Genomic DNA, 22608 nt, shown 5'->3' on the forward strand with positions numbered 1-22608 from the left:
ACTTTTTTTTGTTACAGGTTCTCTTTAATAGTCCCTGCACACTACATCGGAGAGCAATGGACAGCATGATTGTATCGCAACCCAATGCAATTATATATTAATAGTGATACAAACAGGTACAATACAAAACAAAATTCTGCTAGAATCAAACCTCTACTACAAGAAAGTTAGGCCTGGTTCACATTGTACCTGATCCGGGACGGATCCGACCAAAACGGATCCGTTTTCTGTTCCGTTCAATAAGTTTTGTTCACGTTTTACAACCATTTCGCATACATTCTGTTCCGGTACAGTATGAACGTATGGAAAATGGACAATGGAGAAGGGAAAGGGGTTGGAGAGGAGGATGGTTTTCGTACTTGTTTTTATCTATTGAGTTGTAGTGCTGGATGGGTGATGTGGCTTGCAATGGGCCTATGTTGCAGTGTGCCTATGCAGCAGACAGACAGCCTGGAACCTGCTGTGTCTGGCGTGGTGTGCATCGATCTGTGCCTCAGAAGTAGAGAAAATCAAAACAGGAAGTGATCTTTTGGTACGATTCAGGTACGTTTTCTAGCCAATGGGATCAGTATTGTCCGTTTTCCATTGAGATACATTGCATACGTTCAGATCCGTGTCAGTTCCGTGAAAATAGTACAGGTCGGGAACGTCCGATCAGTTTAGCGGAACGTAGGAAGCGGATCCGTTTTAAAATACCAATGTGAACTTTCCCATTGAAATGTATTGCATCCGATCCGTCCACAGCTCCGCTTAACGCTACGGTTTTTGTGCAATGTGAACCAGGCCTTATTGCTTCAGGCAAAACGGAAAAAAATATTTTGTTAGTTATATCTAATTTGTATGCTTCTTTATAAATTAGCTCAAATAGTTTTCTATGTGCTGCACTTCAGTATCTAGACTGGAATTCACACTCTCATTTATAAAATTGGTCTGTGTATTTTGTGACTAAAGTTTGTTTTGCATATAATTAGAGCAACTCCCCACTGTGATTAGGAAATGATAGGCATAGCTAGAATGAACAATGTGGTTTGTATTACCCGACTACCTCCCAACAAACGAGTCCTCTCCGCAGAATGCTCATCAGTACTGGGCAGTGGGCACGCGTCAGTTCCTAGCCGCGTCTACCTAACCCAGCAGAAGGAAGTGCACGTTCATGAGAGAACTATGTGCACGAGCGCTTTCTTCCCGTGGGCACGCGCAGTTAAGAACTTGCGCATGCTCAATTCATATGCAGCTCCTCACATCCCGGTGAACTTCCGGGACCGTTGTAAACAAACCTCATAGAACGGGAACGGTAGGGACCCTGGAGAGAACGAGCAGCGGAGGAGTAGAGGGGGTAAGTGCTCTGGCCCACCACGATTTTTTTGCGTATTTTTTTAAAGAAATGATCCTTGACAGCGTCTTTATAAGAATGACACAAGACGCATCACTAGTGCTGCATCACATTGCTGTTCAAGAAGCGCTTCCCCACCTGAAAAGCAGCAAATATAACCCTGTATAATCAGGGGTGCAACCTTCCGTCTATCCCTTCACACACCAGTTGTGTTCATTTCTTTCACAGGCAAGATAGTCTCCTGCTCTCATTGGTGTGACAAGTCACGTGACATTTTCAACATCATGCTTCACAGTCCAGCAACTAGGAAGGTGGCAGCCACAGAGAGAATATCATTGGTCATTGTTGCTGCATTCTTTTCATCAGTAACAAACATTTGCATTTTATAAACAGGCCAGTGTTTCTTTTGCAGTGTGCTGGAATGTGTAGCAATGCAGAGGTAAGTTGTAAAATGGCAGCTGTTGCTACTTTATAAATAGGTTTCATCTCTTTGGGGCATGCAAATCAACCTCCCCTCCATTTATCTATTTTGTTTCCTAAAAGTAACACTGTGGCATTTTTCACTGCCTCATTGAATACTTCTGTATACTGTCTTACTACCATTGCAGCCAGGGCTGGTTGTTCTTACTAATGAGGCTCTGTTGAGCTTCAGTCAGTGCTTGTTTTTGGTTGGACCACAGGCTATGTTGACTGGACCTTAGGCTCTCCAACATAGCCTTTGTCCATCTCATGGACAAGGGGCTATTCCCCCACCTCTGGTGCCTAGGAGGGGGTGGGGGTGCATATGTCCTGTGGGGTTTATCTAGGAGCCCACTTTAATAAGGTGACCCCAAGATGTGTTGCCTCTTTTGACCCTATACTTATTTAATGTAAAACAATAGAATAATAAACTTTATGAGAGGGGAGGGTGCAATTTCTGTTTTCTTATGTTTTTCATCTCACTTTTTTTCCCTTTTACTTCGTTCTTCCTTTTTCTCTTTCAAATCCTAATTGTAGAGTTCCCTGGCTGCAGTTCCACATCACTTAGGGCCTATTTCCACTACATCCAGATTGGGTGCAGAATGGATGCAGAAAAACTGACTATGGGCCTGTTTCTACTAAACGCGATTTTTCTGATGCGGATTTTCCCATTGACATTCATTGGAGTCAGTTTTTTTTGCATCCATTCTGCATCCAATCTGAGTGTAGTGGAAACAGACCCTTACTGCTCATCCAACCACTGCACTGTATGCTAGGTGCTGCTGGCTCATTGCTCTGGGACCATTTCTCATTGATCCACTCATTGGTCAAATGGGTAGCTCCAGCATGAGATTCTTTTTCTGTGGTTCCAGGGAAGATGGAAACAAGGTCAGGAGTGATTATAGTGGGCCTCACTGGTGGCACAGACCAAAGGGAGCAATGACGACAGCAGAGTCTGGCATACAGCCTGGACCTCTGATAAGTGTAAAAGCAAGGAGTTTTGAATCAGGATGATACCTTTTATTGGCTAACTTAGAGATGGATTAGACCATCTCTAAGTTATCCAATAAATGGTATCATCCTGATTCAAAACTCCTTGCTTTTACTCATGGCTAACACGGTACAACACTCTACTGATAAGTGCAAACACTGCCTACTGGTTTTAGCAAAAGACATCGGGTGACAGAGACAGGTACATGCACATCCCCTGGGGGAGCAGGGCAGCAGTGTTGTGGTGCTGAAGGACAGCTCCGCAGCACAAATGCCTCCTCCACATTGCTTGGCAATCCCTCAGGCTAGTATTCACCTGAGTTATGTTCTTTATGTTTAGATGTTGCTCAGGTGAAGCTGGCAATTTAAGCTTGCATGTGTTTAGCTTCTTATCGCCTTGAATTCCATATCGCCTATACACATACACTCACTCACTCACACTCTCTCTCTTATTGTACTTGCACTTAAGAAGTTCGGCAAAGTCCACTTTTTACTTTTACATTTTGTATATAATCATGCTGCTAACTGCTCCTCAGAGGGGCTTGCAATCTAATCTGTACCATAGTCACTTTCTTATGTTCCTATTGTAGTCTAATGCCTGGTAAACACCATACAATTTCTTGTCAGATCGACGAGTCGAATTAATAATTTCTGACAGGTCCAATTAGATTTTCTAATCGGTTTTTCTAATCACTTCTGCACAAAATCGATTGGAAACCTGATCGGACCTGTCGGAAATGATCAATTTGACCCATCGATCTGATGGGAAATTGCATGGTTTGTACCAGGCTTTAGACCAGTTTTTGAGGGTGCTAATTAACCTATCTGTATGTTTTTGGGGTGCAAGAGGAAATTGGAGTACACATATGCAAACATAGGGAGAAAATAAAACTCCATGCAGAAATTGTCCTAACCCAAATTTAAACAGCACCTGGCACTGCAGGGCAAGCATGTTATGTGTCCACTATGCCACCGTGCTGTATTTCTTATTGTTTAAAGTGTACCTGATTTAGGGGAAAAAAGTTTACTCTTACCTGGGATTCTTCCAGCTCTCTCATGAGGTCCTTTGGTGGCCTTCGAGACCCCTCATTTGTTCCCCTGTCATCCCAATTTAAAGTCTGCAACCCAGCTGGGTCACATGGGCTGTCCTGACAGTGTGCCTTCTCGATCTTGCTGCCATGTACTGGGAGAGTTCTACTCATGCACAGTTCATAAAGACTTGGAACTGTGCATGCACAGGATGCTACTGGGTACAGGAGATTGATCAACCGAGGCGTGCGGTTGGGATGGTGCATGTGCTTCAGTGTGCGTGTCGGGTTGGAAAGAGCTCCAGGTAATTGAAAGCCAACTTGTTTCCCTGGCTCAGGTTTACTTCAGGGTTTTATTTTATTGTACTTGTCTTATTTTCTTTTCTATTTACATACCATGAACTTCGTTATAAATATATACATATGGGGAAAGATGCATTAATCATAAGTAGAGAACCAAACATCAGAGGACAACAAGACACAGGATATTTATGTCACACTTTTCTTTTGGTGGACTCAAAGCCCCAGAGCTGCAGCCACTTAAAGCGTGCCCCATGGGCCACCAGGAGCTTTAGAGAGCTCTGCCCAAAGACTCCTTACTGTTTTACATACTTGCTTGAGCTGGGATTTGAACCCTTGACAAAGGGCTACAATCCCACATGCAAATTGAACTGAAAGAAGGTAGCCTGGGCCTGACGGTCCACTTGTAGGGGCAGTCACATGATCTCTGAAATTGCCATTTAGTAGTTTTGGGATTGTATGTACACGCTGTTGAGGGAAGCAATGCAGAGCTATAACACAGGAAAAGCACCAGGAAGCTGTATAGAGGAAGTGTTGATAGTTGAAGAAAGTGTTGATACCTGAAGTAAGAAGCATATGGAGGCTGCCATATTAATTTCCTTTTAATAAATACCAGTTGCCTGGTAGCCTTGCTGATCTCTTTGACTGCGGTAGTGTCTGATTCCTACACCTGAAACAAGCATGCAACTAATCAGTCAGACCTCAGTCAAACATCTGAACTGTATGCTTGTTTAGGGTTTATGGTCATAAGTATTAAGGCGCGTACACACGCCATACTTACGCAAATGACAGGTCCGCCAGACCCTCCCGCTGAGCAGACCTTCTGCCGACAGTAGCACGTGTGTACGTGCTGTCGGCAGACTGATAAGGCTGTTTCTGAACGATTGGCTGAGCTGATCGTTCAGAAACAGCCTTATCAGTCTGCCGACAGCGTGTACACACGTGCTACTGTTGGCAGAACGTCTGCTCAGCGGGAGGGCCTGGCGGACCCGTCGTTTGCGGAAGTATGGCGTGTGTACGCGCCTTTAGTGGCACAGAATCAACAGGACAGTCAGGCAATCTGCATTGTTTAAAAGGAAATAAATATGTCAGCCCTCTCAGTTCAGGTATGCTTTAAGGAACTACAGAGAATAGTGGAATAGCTAACATATTAATAATGAGTAAAAACTTGTCTGCTAGCTTTGTATTGGAAGTGGGTTAGTTCAGTTCTTGGGTTTTTACTTTTTTTTTCTATTTCTGGTAAGCTAGGACAATTGAAGCCTTTTTGAAAATTAGATACTTTACTCAGTAGAGAGAAGCCTCTGGATCAGGCTTTCTCAACCAGGGTTCCCTGGAACCCCAGGGTTCCTTGAGGATTCTGCAGGGGTTCCATGGCATTTTCCCCCATCGTGGGGGAAGCATGATAGAGCACACTATAATAGGTGGTACTGTAACAAGAAGCACTAAATTGGGGCATCAGGAGATGGTATAATGAGTGGCAGTGTAATGGGGGTAGTGAAATAAACAGCCACACATACTTTTAAAGACCACGCCTCCTGCAAAATAAATGCAGGGGTTCTTCGAGACCAAAAATTGTTTGCAGGGGTTCCTTGAGATCCAAAAGTTATTTGCAGGGTTCCTCCATGGTAGAAAGGTTGAGAAAGGCTGCTCTGGATAGTCCAGAGGCTTACCTGTACCTTTTTACACCCCACCATTCCAGCGAAGCATCCCTCCCTTATCTGCAATAAGTTTCTCCTAGCTGCACTCTTGCCCAGTGGGGATGTGGTCTTCCATGGGTATGTGCAAATTTGGTCCACGCATGCCCCCTAGACTGAAGCTCTTATGCCCAGCTATTATACTCCTTGCACAAGTGCTTAGTTCTACTTGGCAAGTGCAAACCCAGTCGGGGTGTGCTTATACACAGTCAATATTTGACTGGCTCCAGTTGAATATGTTTAGAGGGACACTTCGCTTGAATGTTGAGGTGAAAGAAGAAGTACTGTCCAGAGGCTTCCCATTACCACGGAAAGTATCTAATTTTTATTTTTAAAAACACTTCAGGGGTATTGTAACATACACCACCAGAGGGTAGTTTTACACTATATGATTTTTTTGCTTTTTACATATCGTATGTGAAATAGAAAACACAAAGACAAACTGATGGAAACAACATCATATGAACTTATATTTTCGGACTTTGGCCTGCCAGAATGGGAAATGGCAGATCACAGCTGGCCAAATCCTAAAGATGCCTATCCTATAGCGCTAAGAGCCAGGCCAGCTGAAACACAGAGCAGAGGAGGTGCAGAGCGAAGACCAGAAGGAAACTGCAGTGACCTAACTGCTACACCAGCCCGCTGCTGTGCCTTTCTGCCTTCCCTACACACCCCAGTGCCACCCCTCTCCCCTTTTCACCTGACTTTTTCACGGTCGTTTCTCCGACTGACCTGGCAACCCCCCATTGCACAATTCCTTTGCTATAAATAATGGTTGTCTGAAGATAATTGTTTTTTTGGGTGGGTTACCAAAGTTCCACTTCAAGATAGTCAGCATGCATGTTTCTCTTTCAGTCAGTTTGATGCAGGAAAAATATGCTTTATGTATACAGTCAGTAGTTGAATCTCGTAATGTATTTTCATGGTTTTAATGTCTTTTGATGGTTTCTTGATGGATCTTTTCACAGACTGGTGATATTGAAGACCTTAATATTTCAAACATGACAACAGAATCTCCCCGGCGACCAAGTCGCTGCACGGGTGGCGTGATGGTTCGACCTCAAGCAGTCACGTAAGGCTTTTGCATGTTTGTAATTGTTTGTATTATACCAGTATTATAAACAACAAGTGTCAGCGCCAAGGCAGAAGGCGACCGCAGCCGAGAAGGACAATGTCCAAAAGTCCACACAAGCAATGAATATATAAGTCAGCGCAGGTCTATAGTAATACAGATTTAGTCATTTTCTGGTATACAGGATCTTCGAACAAAAAGGTAAAGAAGCAAGGCTTACCAGATTCCAACAACCCGCATTATAAGGTTGTAAACGAGTTTGATAGATGGTCTGCAGAACTTTCAAATGATGTCGTTTCACTAGCGATGTTGCACACCACAAATTCCTCCGGAATATATTAGATATCCTGAGGTCGCAGAGACTCGCCAAAGCGGAGTCCAGTAGGATAGTGACATGAAAGATGTACGGCACATCTAAGTGTAAACCGTCTTTATTACATAACAAGTAAAACAATTTAAAAACAAGGATAAAAGAAACTCGCATACGGGGCCCATGCACTGGGAACCCCCAAAGGGAAGGCGACAGGCGGCACCATTTTATTTGAGGTCTTCTATTGACCATTTTATGCGCGCTACTTTTTCGGGGTTCCCAGTGCACGGGCCCCGTATGTGAGTTTCTTTTATCCTTGTTTTTAAATTGTTTTACTTGTTATGTAATAAAGACGGTTTACACTTAGATGTGCCGTACATCTCTTTCATGTCACTATCCTACTGGACTCCGCTTTGGCGAGTCTCTGTGACCTCAGGATATCTAATATATTCCGGAGGAATTTGTGGTGTGCAACATCGCTGGTGAAACGACACCATTTGAAAGTTCTGCAGACCATCTATCAAACTCGTTTACAACCTTATAATGTGGGTTGTTGGAATCTGGTAAGCCTTGCTTCCTTACCTTTTTGTTCGAAGATCCTGTATACCAGAACATGACGAAATCTGTATTACTATAGACCTGCGCTGACTTTATATATTCATTATACCAGTATTACTGAAATATTGAGAATTATGAAGTTGGATTCCAATTTGGCATTTTTTTTTCAAAGAAAGCAGTCAGTTGGAATTAACTATTATATGTGCATACTTTCAAAAGTCATCATCAAGTGGACAACAATGAATTGTCTCTGCATGAGTCAGCATTCAGTCTCATAGTCAAAAGATGGGGTGTTCCCCAGATAGACTAATTTGCCTCACAGATGAACAAAAAGCGTTTTTCTCCTGTCATCCAACTACCAATGCTTTGTGGACGAATGCATTGGTGCAGTCCTCGACATTCAAGAGGGGATATGCATGTCTTCTGGTGCCTCTAATTTTCAAGTACCTTCAGAAATGGTCTCAGAGCAGTGTGGAGGTTCTGGTCGTGATTCCATTATGGCTGTAGAGGCCTTGGTTCAGGCTTCTCACTTACCTGGCTGTAGAACCTCCTTTTCAAATACCATTAATGCCATTAGGTTGAATAAATAACTGCTGAAATGGGAGGGGTTGTGTATTATCCTGTTGACCCTGGACCTCATTCTAGATGTCTGAATGAGGTCCAGTAGTGGCAGGGGTGATGTTCTCAGCAGCGCCGTTTACTTTTTGAAGTTTATACCTGTCGCCTGTGGTTGTACCAGACATATATGTAAATTGGTACATAGGCAATTCCTGGTTAATAATCTGTGTCCATGAGTTTCTGCTTGGTGTATTAGCTGAATTCCATGACAGAAGGATAGCCTTCCTGGCATAAAAGTAATTCTGTCATCCACCATCCACAGTAATGCCATTTGCAGTGTAGCCACCAACTGCAATCTTGTGATTTTATTCAGTGTATTAACCACTTCCCCTCCCCCGGGACGAGTAACTACGTCCCTGCAAAATGCCACAACTGTGTGCAGGGACATAGCTACCACATCCCTTCCCGCCGCGCGTTCCCTCTCGCCCTCCCGCACCTCCCTGCACTCGTTACCTCCGCCGAATGTTAGTCACTAGATCAATGAATAGGAACACAGTTCCCATTCATTATTTTAAGTCCCAGTGTGAATGACTGCAGCCTTCTATTAGACGGCGCCGTCATTCACAAAACCCATCCACGCAGTGCTTCCAGTTTGCGTACTAATACTACGCTTATGGAAGACAGCTACAAGGACATATTGTGGCCAAATACTAAAATGTATATACATATACAGTGGGTTGCAAAAGTATTCGGCCCCCTTGAAGTTTTCCACATTTTGTCATATTACTGCCACAAACATGCATCAATTTTATTGGAATTCCACGTGAAAGACTAATACAAAGTGGTGTACATGTGAGAAGTGGAACGAAACGCATGCATCATTCCAAACATTTTTTTACAAATAAATAACTGCAAAGTGGGGTGTGCATAATTATTCGGCCCCCTGAGTCAATACTTTGTAGAACCACCTTTTGCTGCAATTACAGCTGTCAGACTTTTAGGGTATGTCTCTACCAGCTTTGCACATCTAGAGACTGAAATCCTTGCCCATTCCTCTTTGCAAAACAGCTCCAGCTCAGTCAGATTAGATGGACAGCGTTTGTGAACAGCAGTTTTCAGATCTTGCCACAGATTCTCGATTGGATTTAGATCTGGGCTTTGACTGGGCCATTCTAACACATAGATATGTTTTGTTTTAAACCATTCCATTGTTGCCCTGGCTTTATGTTTAGGGTCATTGTCCTGCTGGAAGGTGAACCTCCGCCCCAGTCTCAAGTCTTTTGCAGCCTCCAAGAGGTTTTCTTCCAAGTTTGCCCTGTATTTGGCTCCATCCATCTTCCCATCACCTCTGACCAGCTTCCCTGTCCCTGCTGAAGAGATGCACCCCCCGAGCATGATGCTGCCACCACCATATTTGACACTGTAGATCTCTGCAGCTTGTCCAGAGTCACCATGGGCTTCTTGACTGCATTTCTGATCAGCGCTCTCCTTGTTCGGCCTGTGAGTTTAGGTGGATGGCCTTGTCTTGGTAGGTTTACAGTTGTGCCATACTCCTTCCATTTCTGAATGATCGCTTGAACAGTGCTCCGTGGAATGTTCAAGGCTTTGGAAATCTTTTTGTAGCCTAAGCCTGCTTTAAATTTCTCAATAACTTTATCCCTGACCTGTCTGATGTGTTCTTTGGACTTCATGGTGTTGTTGCTCCCAATATTCTCTTAGAAAACCTCTGAGGCTGTCACAGAGCAGCTGTATTTGTACTGACATTAGATTACACACAGGTGCACTCTATTTAGTCATTAGCACTCATCAGGCAATGTCTATAGGCAACTGACTGCACTCAGATCAAAGGGGGCCGAATAATTATGCACACACCACTTTGCAGTTATTTATTTGTAAAAAAATCCACTTCTCACGTGTACACCACTTTGTGTTGGTCTTTCATGTGAAATTCCAATAAAATTGATTCATGCTTGTGGCAGTAATGTAACAATGTGGAAAACTTCAAGGGGGCCGAATACTTTTGCAACCCACTGTGTGTACACACACACACACACACACACACACACACACACACACACACACACACACACACACACACACACACCGCAAACAGACCCATCAGCATCCATAAATGCATGTCTAATGGATTTACAAAATCGGATGAACACCGGCTGGTTGAGGCTGAACTCTGACAAAACAGAGGTGTTGGTGGTAGGTGATCCACACACGATGGATAAAGTTCAAAACGCTCACCCCCTCAAACTAGCAATTGGGGGAGATACCGTACAGTATAAAGACTCAAAGACTGTGCAAAACCTCGGGGTGATCCTGGATGGAAATGTAAAACTCAGACAGCAGGTATCAGCTGTCGTCAAGTCTTCCTTCTTCCATCTAAGACAGTGTTCCCCCAACCCTGTCCTCAAGGCCCATCAACAGTGCATGTTTTGTGGAAATCCACAGAGGTAGTTAATCAGCTCTGCTGAGACACTGCCTTGAGGACAGGGTTGGGGAATTCTGATCTAAGAAATATAGCGAGAATCAAACACCTTAGTCCAGCTGAAGACCTACCTGCCCTGGTTCATGCATTTGTATCCTCCCGCCTAGACTACTGCAATGCCCTGTTCATCGGATCTACAGATAAGGTTCTGCGCCCTTTACAACTAGTACAGAATGCTGCAGCCAGACTCCTAGCCAATGCCCCCCGCAGCTCACACATCGCCCCGGGTTCTGCAAACCCTTCACTGGTTGCCAGTAAAATGAAGAATCAATTTTAAGATCTGCCTGCTGACATTCAAGGTTCTACACCACATGGGACCCAAATACATAGCGGATCTATTGGAACTTTATGCCCCTCCACGCACCCTTCGCTCTGCCAACAAGATGAAGCTGGTTATTCCCAGGATACACCTAACATTTGGTGCTCGGACCTTTTCCTATGCAGCCCCGACTCTATGGAACTCACTTCCACAATCAGTACGAGAGGCTCCTTCTCTGTACAGCTTTAAAAAAAGGCTAAAAACTAACCTCTTTTCCAGAGCGTTTGAGACTGCATAACGCAGGGTCACAGCGTCCCCAGGGAGAAAAGCGCTATAAAAATATTATTTTTATTTATTTTTTCTTTATTTGAAATTCATACTGATTATGAATGTGTATGTCCTAAGAGTGGCGTATGTATTTCCTTTAAACTTTATGTAGTATTGGAGTAAACAAACCCATGGTCTATAATGTGCTGACTTTCCAAGCATTTTGCCAAGTATTTCAACATGATGTTTGCTGTGACTGATCTTCTTACAGCTACTGCCTACTGATTATTTTGTGTGTGTGTTAAAAACGAAGCACATAAAGTGACCTCTGTAACATTTAATTATGCTAAACTTGCTCAGAATTTGTCACTACAGTATTGATAGGGACGAATTGTCACAACATTCCTTATTATGGGGTATATTCACTATTGCCTTTTAACCATAAAATAATAACTAAACCTAGGCATGTCTATAGTGCAGGGGCATCGTATGGAACTTTTACCCCCCAAAATTGTCTCTAAGCTACACTATCTACACTGCCCAGCTACACTACACTAATCCATCAATCAACAATATCCTGCACCAAAACCTTTCTAGCATAATGTACCCTTTTGCTGGCGGAACCAATTGTGATCAACCATTTACAGTACAAATCCAATCCCACAATTGTCTGCTAAACATATTCTGCTTTATTAATTATGCTATACAAATTACCCCAAAACCCATTAAAAACAGGCAGGATTGCGGTGCTAACACTCTAAGCTGTATCACAGCCGGCTGTGTCAATCCCTCCAGTTCACATGTCACACACATACACACATATGACAGTCCTTGTTACTCCCGGGAATCTCGATAGGATCAAATGCATGCAACTTTTTGGTTCCTCCACTCTCTAAATAGCGACATAAGTCTTTCTATGGATTGAGCGCTCCTTTTGAACAATGCGTGAGCCCGCTCTTCAAGGCTATCACAGTTCACACAGGGTTAGTTGCTAAGCGCTTGTGGTTATTTGAAGCAGATGCACACTATAAGCCGTTATACAAGCATGATTTGCCGCTGAGGGCTCTCACCACCTCCACGGCGCAGTCTTTGGGGTAATAATTAATAAAGCCGAATATGTTTAGCAGACAAGGTGATGTGCCTGGATATATGTATTTCCATTTTACTACTGACCCCTGTGGCTAGGGTCTAATTCAGTGCACTCCCTCCTTCCCCTGTATGCATTTGTCAGCATGCACACAGCTTATGCTGGTGTGTGCGCATGGTGCACATGGACACATAACGTTAGCTCCCTTGTGCGATTGGTAAGATGCACCGTCTTTCCCAGGAGAGGAAGTTAGGATGTGTGCTCCTAATCCATTGATAGGTTTGATGCAATGAATGTGTTTGCATGTCTGCACTATGCATGTTACAGGGCCAGAGTTAGGACACCTATGTTTACCTGGGTACTTCTGCGCAGTATAGGTGACTAAGCATAAGAATGCATTCTTCTGTGAACTAAAACCCTGGCTTTTAATTTAGCTGTAGGGATAACAGTTGTGCCTGGATGAGTGAATCTGTGAATGCATTTGTTTGAACATTTGCATGTGAGTGTGCGAAGGGTTAATAGATTTTTGCTGTTTTCTAGCCACACCCCCTTCAGCACCTCCCTTTCCCTAATAATTTATTTAATGTCCTAACTAGAGGTGATGTGCCTGGATATATGTATTTCCAATTGTGGAATTGGATTTGCTCACTACACTAATCCCTGCTGCACACACAGCAATGCACTACATTGCACAACACTACACCTAACGGCAGGAGCAGGTATAGTATACCGGTAGCTTCCCTGCACGCTCTGCATAGCTTTTATTCTGTATTTTTGGAATATAAGACGTGTTCTTTTTTTTGGGGGGGGGGGGTGCATCTTATATTGCACAAAAATACGGTAATACTCATTTGTATCGTGACCATTTAGAGAATGCACTTTCTAGAGTTGTTTTTTTGTGTCCTATAAAATGGGGATTCTTATTACTAGCTGTTTTTGAACAAAAGTGCTTACAATTCCTTTTTTATGCAGAGGTTACTGTCAGCTAAAACGCAGTTCAGTATTGAGGGTTTTGTCTGTATGATTGTTGTAACATAAAATGGACTTAGCCATCACAGGACCTCCTGCATGCAATTATTAAATTGTATGAGTACAGGCTACTTTTTGTTTTTAGGTTGATTTTTTGCAGGTGGAATGGTCAGACCTGGACTTGCAGCTCTACCCTGACCTCTTGTCATGCCTTAGCTGAAATTGGTTGTCCCCTTTGAGCATGGTGCATAGTACAGTTATGTAGGCATATTGCCAGGGAGAGCTGGACTTGCCAGATAGGTGATCATGTTGTCAGGTAATTTCAATTACTGCAACAAATGTAACTAAAAATCCCTGTTTTGAATAGAAATATTGTCAAGCTTGTTTTCTTTGGTTGTCCTCCAGCAGAGCTGCTTGACAGTTAACTGGCGCTACACCCAAGGTAACAAAATTGACAAAAGATTAAAAGCCATTTTCTTATCAATGGGAAAAAAATTGAAGAGAGATCAAGAAATAATTGATATTTGCCATGTAATCCTACCTAATAAAACACGTGTGTGTGTGTGTGTGTGTGTGTGTGTGTGTGTGTGTGTGTGTGTGTGTGTGTGTGTGTGTGTGTGTGTGTGTGTGTGTGTGTGTGTGTGTGTGTGTGTGTGTGTGTGTGTGTGGTTTTGTAGTGTGCATGTGCATGTAGGGACGTAGAGACACTGAACGGGAGGACGTAGCCAGAAGGTGCAGGCGTGTGTGCGTGTGCCGCGGTCGTGCTGATACGCGCAGTGACAGACCTAGCCCGTTTTTAAACGGGTTAAGGTCACTGGTTTGTTTATATTGTTTGATCCAGAATGAGCCTGAATGTAAACATCTTTACTACTGGCAGACAAGAAAAAAACAGACAGCATCAACTGCCATTTTCTATAAGCACACTCCCTAACAATGCAATAGGCTAGAAGGTTTGTTTTTTTGTTATAGATGTACATATACACAGAGGGAGATCCTGGTTGTTTGTCAGTTGGAAACAGCTGTTACTTCCCACAATGCAACAAGGCTCTCACAGTGTGATGTCAAGACCTGGTTCCTGACATCACACTGTGGGAGGGATTTCACCTCAATAGCAGCCATACAGACGTCCCTGATGATCTATTTGAGAAAAGGTAAAGCTTTTTCATGGAAAAAGGGGTATATCCGCTACTGATTGGAATGAAGCTCAATTCTTGGTCACAGTTCTTCTGTCAGTTTATTTTTATTTCTGCCCTGTTTACCGGCACATCATGTTTACAAAAAAAAGACATGGCTGCTAACCAGCATGTGATAGGCTGAGAGGAGCTCAGTCTGTGACTCACACAGATCCTGAAGGGGGCGTGGAGAGGGTGTGTATAGCTTCTATCCTATCACAAGCAGACCAGCACAATCCTGCCTGAGTGCCTGAGCCCGACAAAGCCATCAGAGGAAAGAAGATTAGATTATATAACAGAGATAATACAGCCACTGTGCAACTAGGAAAGGCTGCATTAAGACAGACCACATTAGAACATGTATAGGAACTTATAGGATAGAAGAAATAAGGCTGAAAATGTTGTTACAGAGTCTCTTTAAAGGACCTTACTAGTTGTCTTTTAGGGCTCGTTTCCATTTGCAGCGCAGAGCCGTGCGGCTCTGCATTACATGTGACTCCCCGGGGGGGGCGACGTTTGCAATCAAATTCATTATATTGAATAAGATCACGGGCGTAATCACCCTGAAATGCAGGCAACCATGTACTGCGATTCTGTGGTGAATCGCAGCGCATGTATGGAAACAGCAGATGGTGCAGACTATGCAGTCTCTGATGTCCCTGCAATTGCGTTTCCATAAGCTTACAAGTGCGTGCATGAGCCATTTTTTTTTGCCCAGTGCAACCCTAGCATCCTGTCATGTGCATCTATGCTAATTAGAGGGAGCTATTCTGTGTACCAGTATATAGATATGCGTATCTAAAGGGATACAGAAAAACCTTTTTAAATGTCTCTTTCTACTGCTCTGCTGTTCTGAAGTCCCGTCCACCAGAGTATCAGATGAAATGGGGGAGAAGCAGGGCTCTGTGGTTCTCCCTATGAGTACATTTGAAATCGGCGCCGGTAGACTTGGGCGCAGGATACAGCGGTATATAGCTGTTCCTGCTTCTGCACAAGTCCGGGCCGATTTAATTACTATTCCCCCTCCAGGCCGACATGGATTGTGGGGGGAATGAAATAATTCGGCTTCCAGCGATTGCTGGAGGCCGAATTATTATGTTTTTAAGCAACTTCGGCTCCGTCTTCTGACGGAGCCGCCGTTACTCACTGAGTGCTTCAATAGGAATGATTCCCATTGAAGTCTATGGAGGCGCCGGCTGCACCCAAATCTATCAGCGCTGAAAAGCACTGCTCCGCTCCCTATTGGCCTATTGGCTGTCTGCTACATCTGTCAACTTTTAACGCATGGAGATAGTGAGTTACCAGCTAGTCAGAGCTGGAGATGAATGCCAAACACCTTTTCTTGATTAGCTGAATACTTTAATCTGTGTGAATTGCAATTTCTTGACATCTCTTGAGCTATTTACTGCACAAGTGGGTAATTTACCTCATTAATTGGTAATGTTTCTATTTCAGTGCAGTCATGGGTATAGTGAATTGGCATTTGACAAGGTGATCTGTGCAATCAGCTGTTTTATGCATTACAGATTGTGGTAATGCTTAGTGAATTGAAGCCATTTTCTTGTTACGAGAAGATATTTACCATTTTATTTTACATTGGGATGACTGAAGGAAATCCATTCTAGACTTACCAATAACCGTACTTTCTTAAGTCTTGTACACATAATAATCTAAAGTCATCTAAAACACCCAACAAATGACAGATTTCACCATGTTGGACAGCAATCGTGTTGAAAAAATGTAGCCAAACAACATGACAACTGACCGATATCAGGCATTTTGCCCAATCTGTCTGGTGGATCAACTCACACGACGATTGGCCAGATGTTGTGCAGTTGGTCGTGTGTACAATGTCGTTTGAATGACATTGTTCTACTGAATGTGGACATGTTATGCCTACTGTTTAATATTATTATTTAAATAAAAAGGTCATTTGCAGTATTGATGTGCGGAAACGACAAGTCTTTCCGACAACGTTGCCTGTAAGGTTGTTTCTGCTGTGTGGGACCTCTGCTTCTGGACACTTTAGTTGGGCATCTGTACATACCTTTAGAGTCCTCTGAGACAGTGTCACAATTTCCCATCTTTGGGAACTGCTGCACTTGCCCTTCTGGTATTGTTGGTTCTCCTCTAGGTGTTGGTGTGTACTCTTTATTCACTTAGGACCTAAAAAAGAGGGAAGAGTTTTTAAACTTTCTTGTTTTGATTGTTTTTCCTTTTTTCAAGGGAAGAGCTGGTCATCTTCCAGATAGCTGTCATGGAGGACTCATAGAAATACTGTTACGTGTAACCTCCAATTTCTGCCTGATTTAAAGAATTTTAGTATATGCCTGAACTACTTAATTTATTTTGAACGCTAGGCTATGAAAAAGAAACAAATCGAGTCAAAATGGATTTGATGGTGGTACATTTTTGATGTATTGCTCGGTAGGCTGGATGTTTTAATCACTTCACCACTAAGGGTTTGTCCTTAAGGACCAGAGCCTTTTTCACCTTTCAATGCTTCTTCCTTTCATTTGCCAATAACCTTATCACTACATATCACAACAAAATGATATGTATATATGTATATGTGTATGTGTATATATATATATATATATATATATATATATATATATATATATATATGTGTGTGTATATATACGGTTATTGAAATGTTTAAAAATATTTCCCCAGTACTAAGTATAATGACAACATTTTATTTGGAAATAAAGGTGTATTTTTTTCTGTTTTGCTTCCATCACTAATTACAAGCCCATATATGCAAAAATAACAGTAATATACCCTCAAGACATACATATTAAAAAAAAAAGTCCAGTACCTAAGGTAACTATTATTATTATTATTATTTTTTTTTTTTTATTGTCTTTTTTTATATGCAAATTTTTGTGTGTGTGGTTAATTGTGTGTATGTGTGTGTATATATATATATATATATATATATATATATATATATATATATATATATATATATATATATATATATATATATATATATATATATATATATATATATATAATGTGTATGTATGTATTAAATAACGTATGTAGGTGTAATTTTACTATTTGGCTACAAGATGTCCCCATACATTTTCTTCCTGACTGTGCTGTTAGTATGCGAACAGGAAGTAGTGCATGTAAGTTTAACTTACAGTGTTTACAATGACCACAGGCAACTTATTAATGCCGGCGATCATTGACACAGGGACGTAAATCAATGAATGGGAACTGCATTCCCATTCACTAATCTCCCTACTAACGGGCGGCGACAAGAACGAGTGCGGGAGCACGCATAGCGGCGAACACGGCAGAGTATGTATATCTACTCCCCTGAGGCTAAGATGAAGTTTTTAGGGGCATAGATATACTGTATTAAAACCATTAAGTGGTGAAAGTAGACCCAAATTAAAAATAAGTCTCCAAAACATACAGTCCTACCATTCCAATACTTAAACCATGAAACAAACACGACTTCCGCTCCATGGGCATTCCAGTCAATGGCACTCCCCCTTAGAAGCACCACAGCCAGCAGCATGACCCCCATAGAGGCACCACAGCTCCCTGCATGCCTCCAATAGAAGCACCACATCTCCTAGCATGCCCCCAATTATTGGCATGCTGGGAACTGTGGTTAGTGATGGGCTCACGAGTAGTTACCAGTAGTTACCTACTCAAATTCGTGATTCAAATGAGGCTTACTTGCCTCAGCTGTGTGCATGGCAGACGGGGGTTAATTACCCAGAATTCCGTCGGCTTCTATGCGTCCAAAACACCTTGCACGCGGCCTATGATGCGTTGCAAGACTCACTATCGCGCACTTCCTCTTTCAAGTCGGAAGGAGGAAGTGCGTGGTAGTGGGTCTTGCAACGCGTCCCATAGGCTGCGTGCAAGACGTTTGGAATGCATAGAAGCTGATGGAATTCTAGGTAATTAACCACCCGTCTCCCAGGCACACAGCTGAGGAAATTAAGCCTCATTTTAATCACGAATTTGAGTAGGTAACTACTGGTAACTACTTGTGAGCCCATCACTAGCTGTGGTGCCTTTTTAGTATGGTCATGCTGGGGCCTGTGGTATGCTGCAGATTGCATGGCACTGTGCACAGTGAATCTGTCTCTGCCTGAATGTTTTTGCAGGCTCGCTGTCAAAATGTGATGTGACTGTGGCTTCCAGCTCCTGTTTTGGCAGGCTGCCTGTCCTCCTTTACCTCATGACTTCTTTAAAGGGGAACTGAAGAGAGAGGTATATGGAGGCTGCCATGTTTATTTCCTTTTAAGCAATACCAGTTGCCTGGCAGTCCTGCTGATCCTCTGCCTCTAATACTATTAGCCATAGCCCCTGAACAAGCATGCAGCAGATCAGGGGTTTCAGACTTATAAGTCTGATCTGACAAGACTAGCTGCATGCTTGTTTCTGGTGTTATTCAGATACTACTGCAGAGAAATAGATCAGCAGGGCTGCCAGGCAACTGGTATAGCTTAAAAGGAAATAAATATGGCAGCCTCCGTATACCTCTTACTTCAGTTCCCCTTTAAGGCTCCACTGAGATACTTCTCTACAGTGCAGAGTGATGACAGGCAGCACGGTGGCGTAGTGGATAGCACTCTCGCCTTGCAGCACTGGGTCCCCAGTTCAAATCCCAGCCAGGGCACTATCTGTAAGGAGTCTGTATGTTCTCCCCATGTCTGCGTGGGTTTTTTCAGTGTACTCTGGACATATGACTATGGTAGGCATTAGATGGTGAGCTCCTCTGAGGGACGGTTAGTTACCCTGTAAAGCGCTGTGGAAGATGTTGGTGTTATATAAATACTAAATAATAATAATGACATGCACTTACGTGACAGTGCTGTACTGAACACGGTGGCTGGGTGGTGTAATGGTTAAGGGCTCTGGGTTCGAATCTCGGCTCTGCCTGTTCAGTAAGCCAGTACCTATTCAGTAGGAGACCTTGGGCAAGTCTCCCTAACATTGCTACTGCGTATAGAGCGCGTCCTAGTGGCTGCAGCTCTGGTACTTTGAGTCCGCCAGGAGAAAAGCGTGATATAAATGTTCTGTGTTTGTTTGTTTGAACACAGAAGCAGAGGGAAAGATCTCTGCCTTCCAATACGCTCCTCTCTAGCTCCCCTCCCCCTTGTGACACAGTCTGCAGAGCTTCTGCCGGCAGTTTGCAAGCAGCGGGAAGGAAGGTCTCCTACATTGTATCAGGGGAAACGGCCATTTATGCTTTTAAAATTAAAAAGGAAAATGTGCACGACAAAATGTAATCTTTATTCAAATAACAGAAACTTAAATTTTTTCTTTGTCTACTTTCAATGCATATTAGGTGGGTTTCTGGAATATGACACATTTAATTCTCCTTTTTTTCAGGGAACAATCGTACATGGAAAGTGTTGTCACATTTCTACAAGATGTTGTTCCACAGGTTAGTGCTGGAGTTACAAAGCCTCTCTTCTTCTGCAATATTCTTATTAGCTTCAGTTTTTTTGTCTAATTAAGTTTGTAGTAGTGCTTTGATTTTGTTTGAGGCAGCCTTTTCTGCGGGGTTTTAGCTTTGATGTGATTACCTCTTCAAATGCCTGCTGCAGCATATATTTTATACATTTCTGTTAAACAAGAAATAAATCAGAGACCACAAATCATGCTATTATGTCATACCATTAACCTTTATAAAAGTACAAATGTAATACAGATGTCAAATTTTGCATTGCCATGTGTGAAGAGGCACAGCCTTTTTCATCCAGATCTTCAATTTGCATGTTAGCAATTCATGAGCACTCCCAGCAATCTTTCTGTGCATAGCTGCATGCTTGTAAATATGGTGGAGCTGGTGGGAATGTCAACACTATGGGCTGGTGCACACCGAGCGGCTTTTTCAGCGTTTCTGCAGCCGCTTGCAGCTGCGGATCCGCTCGGTCAATGTATCTCAATGGGGTGGTGCACACCAGAGCGGGGGGCGTTTTGCAGAAACGAAAAATGCCGGGGTGAGGCATTTTTTGGATTTTGGATGCGTTTCTGCCTCAATGTTAAGTATAGGAAAAACGCAAACCGCTCTGAAAAACGCCTGTTCAGAGCGGTTTTGCCGGCGTTTTTGTTACAGAAGCTGTTCAGTAACAGCTTTACTGTAACAATATATGAAATGTACTATACTGAAATCCACTGCAGCAATCCGCAAAACGCTAGCAAAACGCCATAGAAAAATAAGAAAAAGCGTTTCAAAATCTGCTAGCATTTTGCGGATCTGCTAGCGGTTTTTGGTGTGCACCAGGCCTATGTGCATAAACTTCTGCTGGGACTGAAATGGTTGTGCCAAGGAGGACCACTGTATTCCAGCAGCATTTGTGAAATTCTCCCTAGAAATGCATTGATTTAATCAGAGATATCCCTGCGAGAGATAGGATTCTGTTTTATATGGCACAGTGCAAACCTTTTCCAGGGATATTATTTTTAAAAGTCATTGTTTTTTTATTAAAGAGGGTTAATGTCTAACCTAACATTCAGTAAAAACGTTTTCCTATTTTATTACCAATACAGTTATCATATTTGCTTTGTGCACTAGTATTGTCTATTTACAAATTACAAGGTCCCCAAAGTACAGTTTATCTTCACTGAAATCTGCCATTGCAATGTATTGCATAGCTGCTGTATTTATATATTACAATGTATCCAGTATTACAATGTATCCAGTGAGATTGTGTCTTCTCCTGCATACATTTTTGGCTTGTATTCAGCCTAGACACTGCTAGCAGTGTTTATATTATCTTGTTTGTTTTCTTATCAGCTACTTTTGTAATCACTTTCTCAGGTTCGGCCACATTGCTTAGCCACCAACTAAAGAAGAAAGAGTGTTTAACTGTTTGCTGTTTTGCTACCAGTGGTTTTTTTCTTACAGTACCTTTTTTTGCTGTAAAGAATCTTTTAGAGCATAGAAGAAATTATGAGTTTCATACCACTTATTCAGATATAAATATTGATCATTGTCTTTCAGGCATACAGTGGGTCACCTACAACAGAAGAAAAAGAAAAAATAGTTTGGGTCCGATTTGAAAATTCAGATTTAAATGGTAAGACTTTTTTTACATGACATACACACCAGTAATTTAGCTTTCCTCCCTTGGAACAAAGAAATCCCAGAAAAGACTTGAAATGAAATGGCAGAATTAAAGAGACCCTGAGCAGGTTGTAAAACCAGAATTTGCACTTACCTATGGGTTCCCTCCAGCCCACCGTAGCCCGAGAAGTCCCCTGGTGTTCTCCTGGCTCCTCTCCCAGTCCCACTGACATTCTTTCTTTAGCTTTCTTTCCATCATTGTAAGCCTGCTTTAGGAATATAATGCGGTTTCGGAATGGAGTGCCCCATAGACTTTTATACTTAAGAGTTCCAAGTAATTATAAAGGTAACTTGTAAATCGTTATACAGTATTCTTTAATTGTACTTTTGTCCATTGTAGATTTGCACAGGAATATGGAATTTCATGAAATGCATAACACTGGCATCGATCCCCCTTTGCTTCTCATTATTGGATATACAGATGGGCTGCAAGTTTGGAGCATACCAGTGAGTACATTGTTCATGGAGCACAAAATAACATTGTGTTAACTGACAGAAAGCATTAAATAAATCTCCATGTGGACCAAATATTCAGAAGTGTTTAAAGTAGTTTTCATTTAAAAAAATGTAATCATTATTTTTGAACATTGCATGTTGGGTTCTCCATTTTACAAGGGTGGTACATGGTGTTTTATTTACTATTTTTTTTTTACAGCATTAGCTGTGGCATGAGGTGATGGTCACCCCATTGCATCTCCTTCCCAAAACAGTGTTTTTGGGTGTCATAAATGGCATGCTAGCTCTTAAAGCGGAACTGTACATTCCTGTAAAAAAAAGAAAACCTGTTTCACTTACCTGGGGCTTCCCCAAGCCCCCAGCAGCCGTCTGGTCCTGCACGAGCCTCCGTTCTCCCACGCCAGCTACTTTCGTTACCGCCGGCTTGCAAGTTGAGGGCAACTGCGCCTGCGTGCCCCGGGCTACGTGAAGCTTTCTTCGCGTTCCAGCCC

General features: G+C 42.6%; 1 protein-coding gene across 13 annotated transcripts in view; it reads left to right on the forward strand.

Moving 5' to 3' along the window:
* Positions 1-1207: 1207 nt before the first annotated feature.
* The window catches only part of BCAS3 (BCAS3 microtubule associated cell migration factor), a 1423373-nt gene continuing 1401972 nt past the window's right edge, over positions 1208-22608 (forward strand). For 9 of the 13 annotated variants that reach the window (XR_011026249.1, XR_011026248.1, XM_068268728.1 and 6 more), the window contains exons 1-5: positions 1656-1772; positions 6773-6876; positions 19921-19975; positions 21539-21614; positions 22002-22108. Coding sequence is in view for 11 of the 13 variants with exons in the window: in XM_068268728.1 (XP_068124829.1) it covers positions 1755-1772; positions 6773-6876; positions 19921-19975; positions 21539-21614; positions 22002-22108 (360 nt within the window). In the remaining 2 variants the exon portion in view is untranslated. Of the gene's footprint in view, positions 1337-1654; positions 1773-6772; positions 6877-19920; positions 19976-21538; positions 21615-22001; positions 22109-22608 lie in introns of those variants that run through there. The other 4 variants (XM_068268729.1, XM_068268731.1, XM_068268730.1 and 1 more) reach the window with 3 other exon arrangements.

Source organism: Hyperolius riggenbachi, chromosome 2 (assembly GCF_040937935.1).
Source record: "Hyperolius riggenbachi isolate aHypRig1 chromosome 2, aHypRig1.pri, whole genome shotgun sequence".
In the NCBI taxonomy this organism is placed as follows: domain Eukaryota; kingdom Metazoa; phylum Chordata; class Amphibia; order Anura; family Hyperoliidae; genus Hyperolius; species Hyperolius riggenbachi.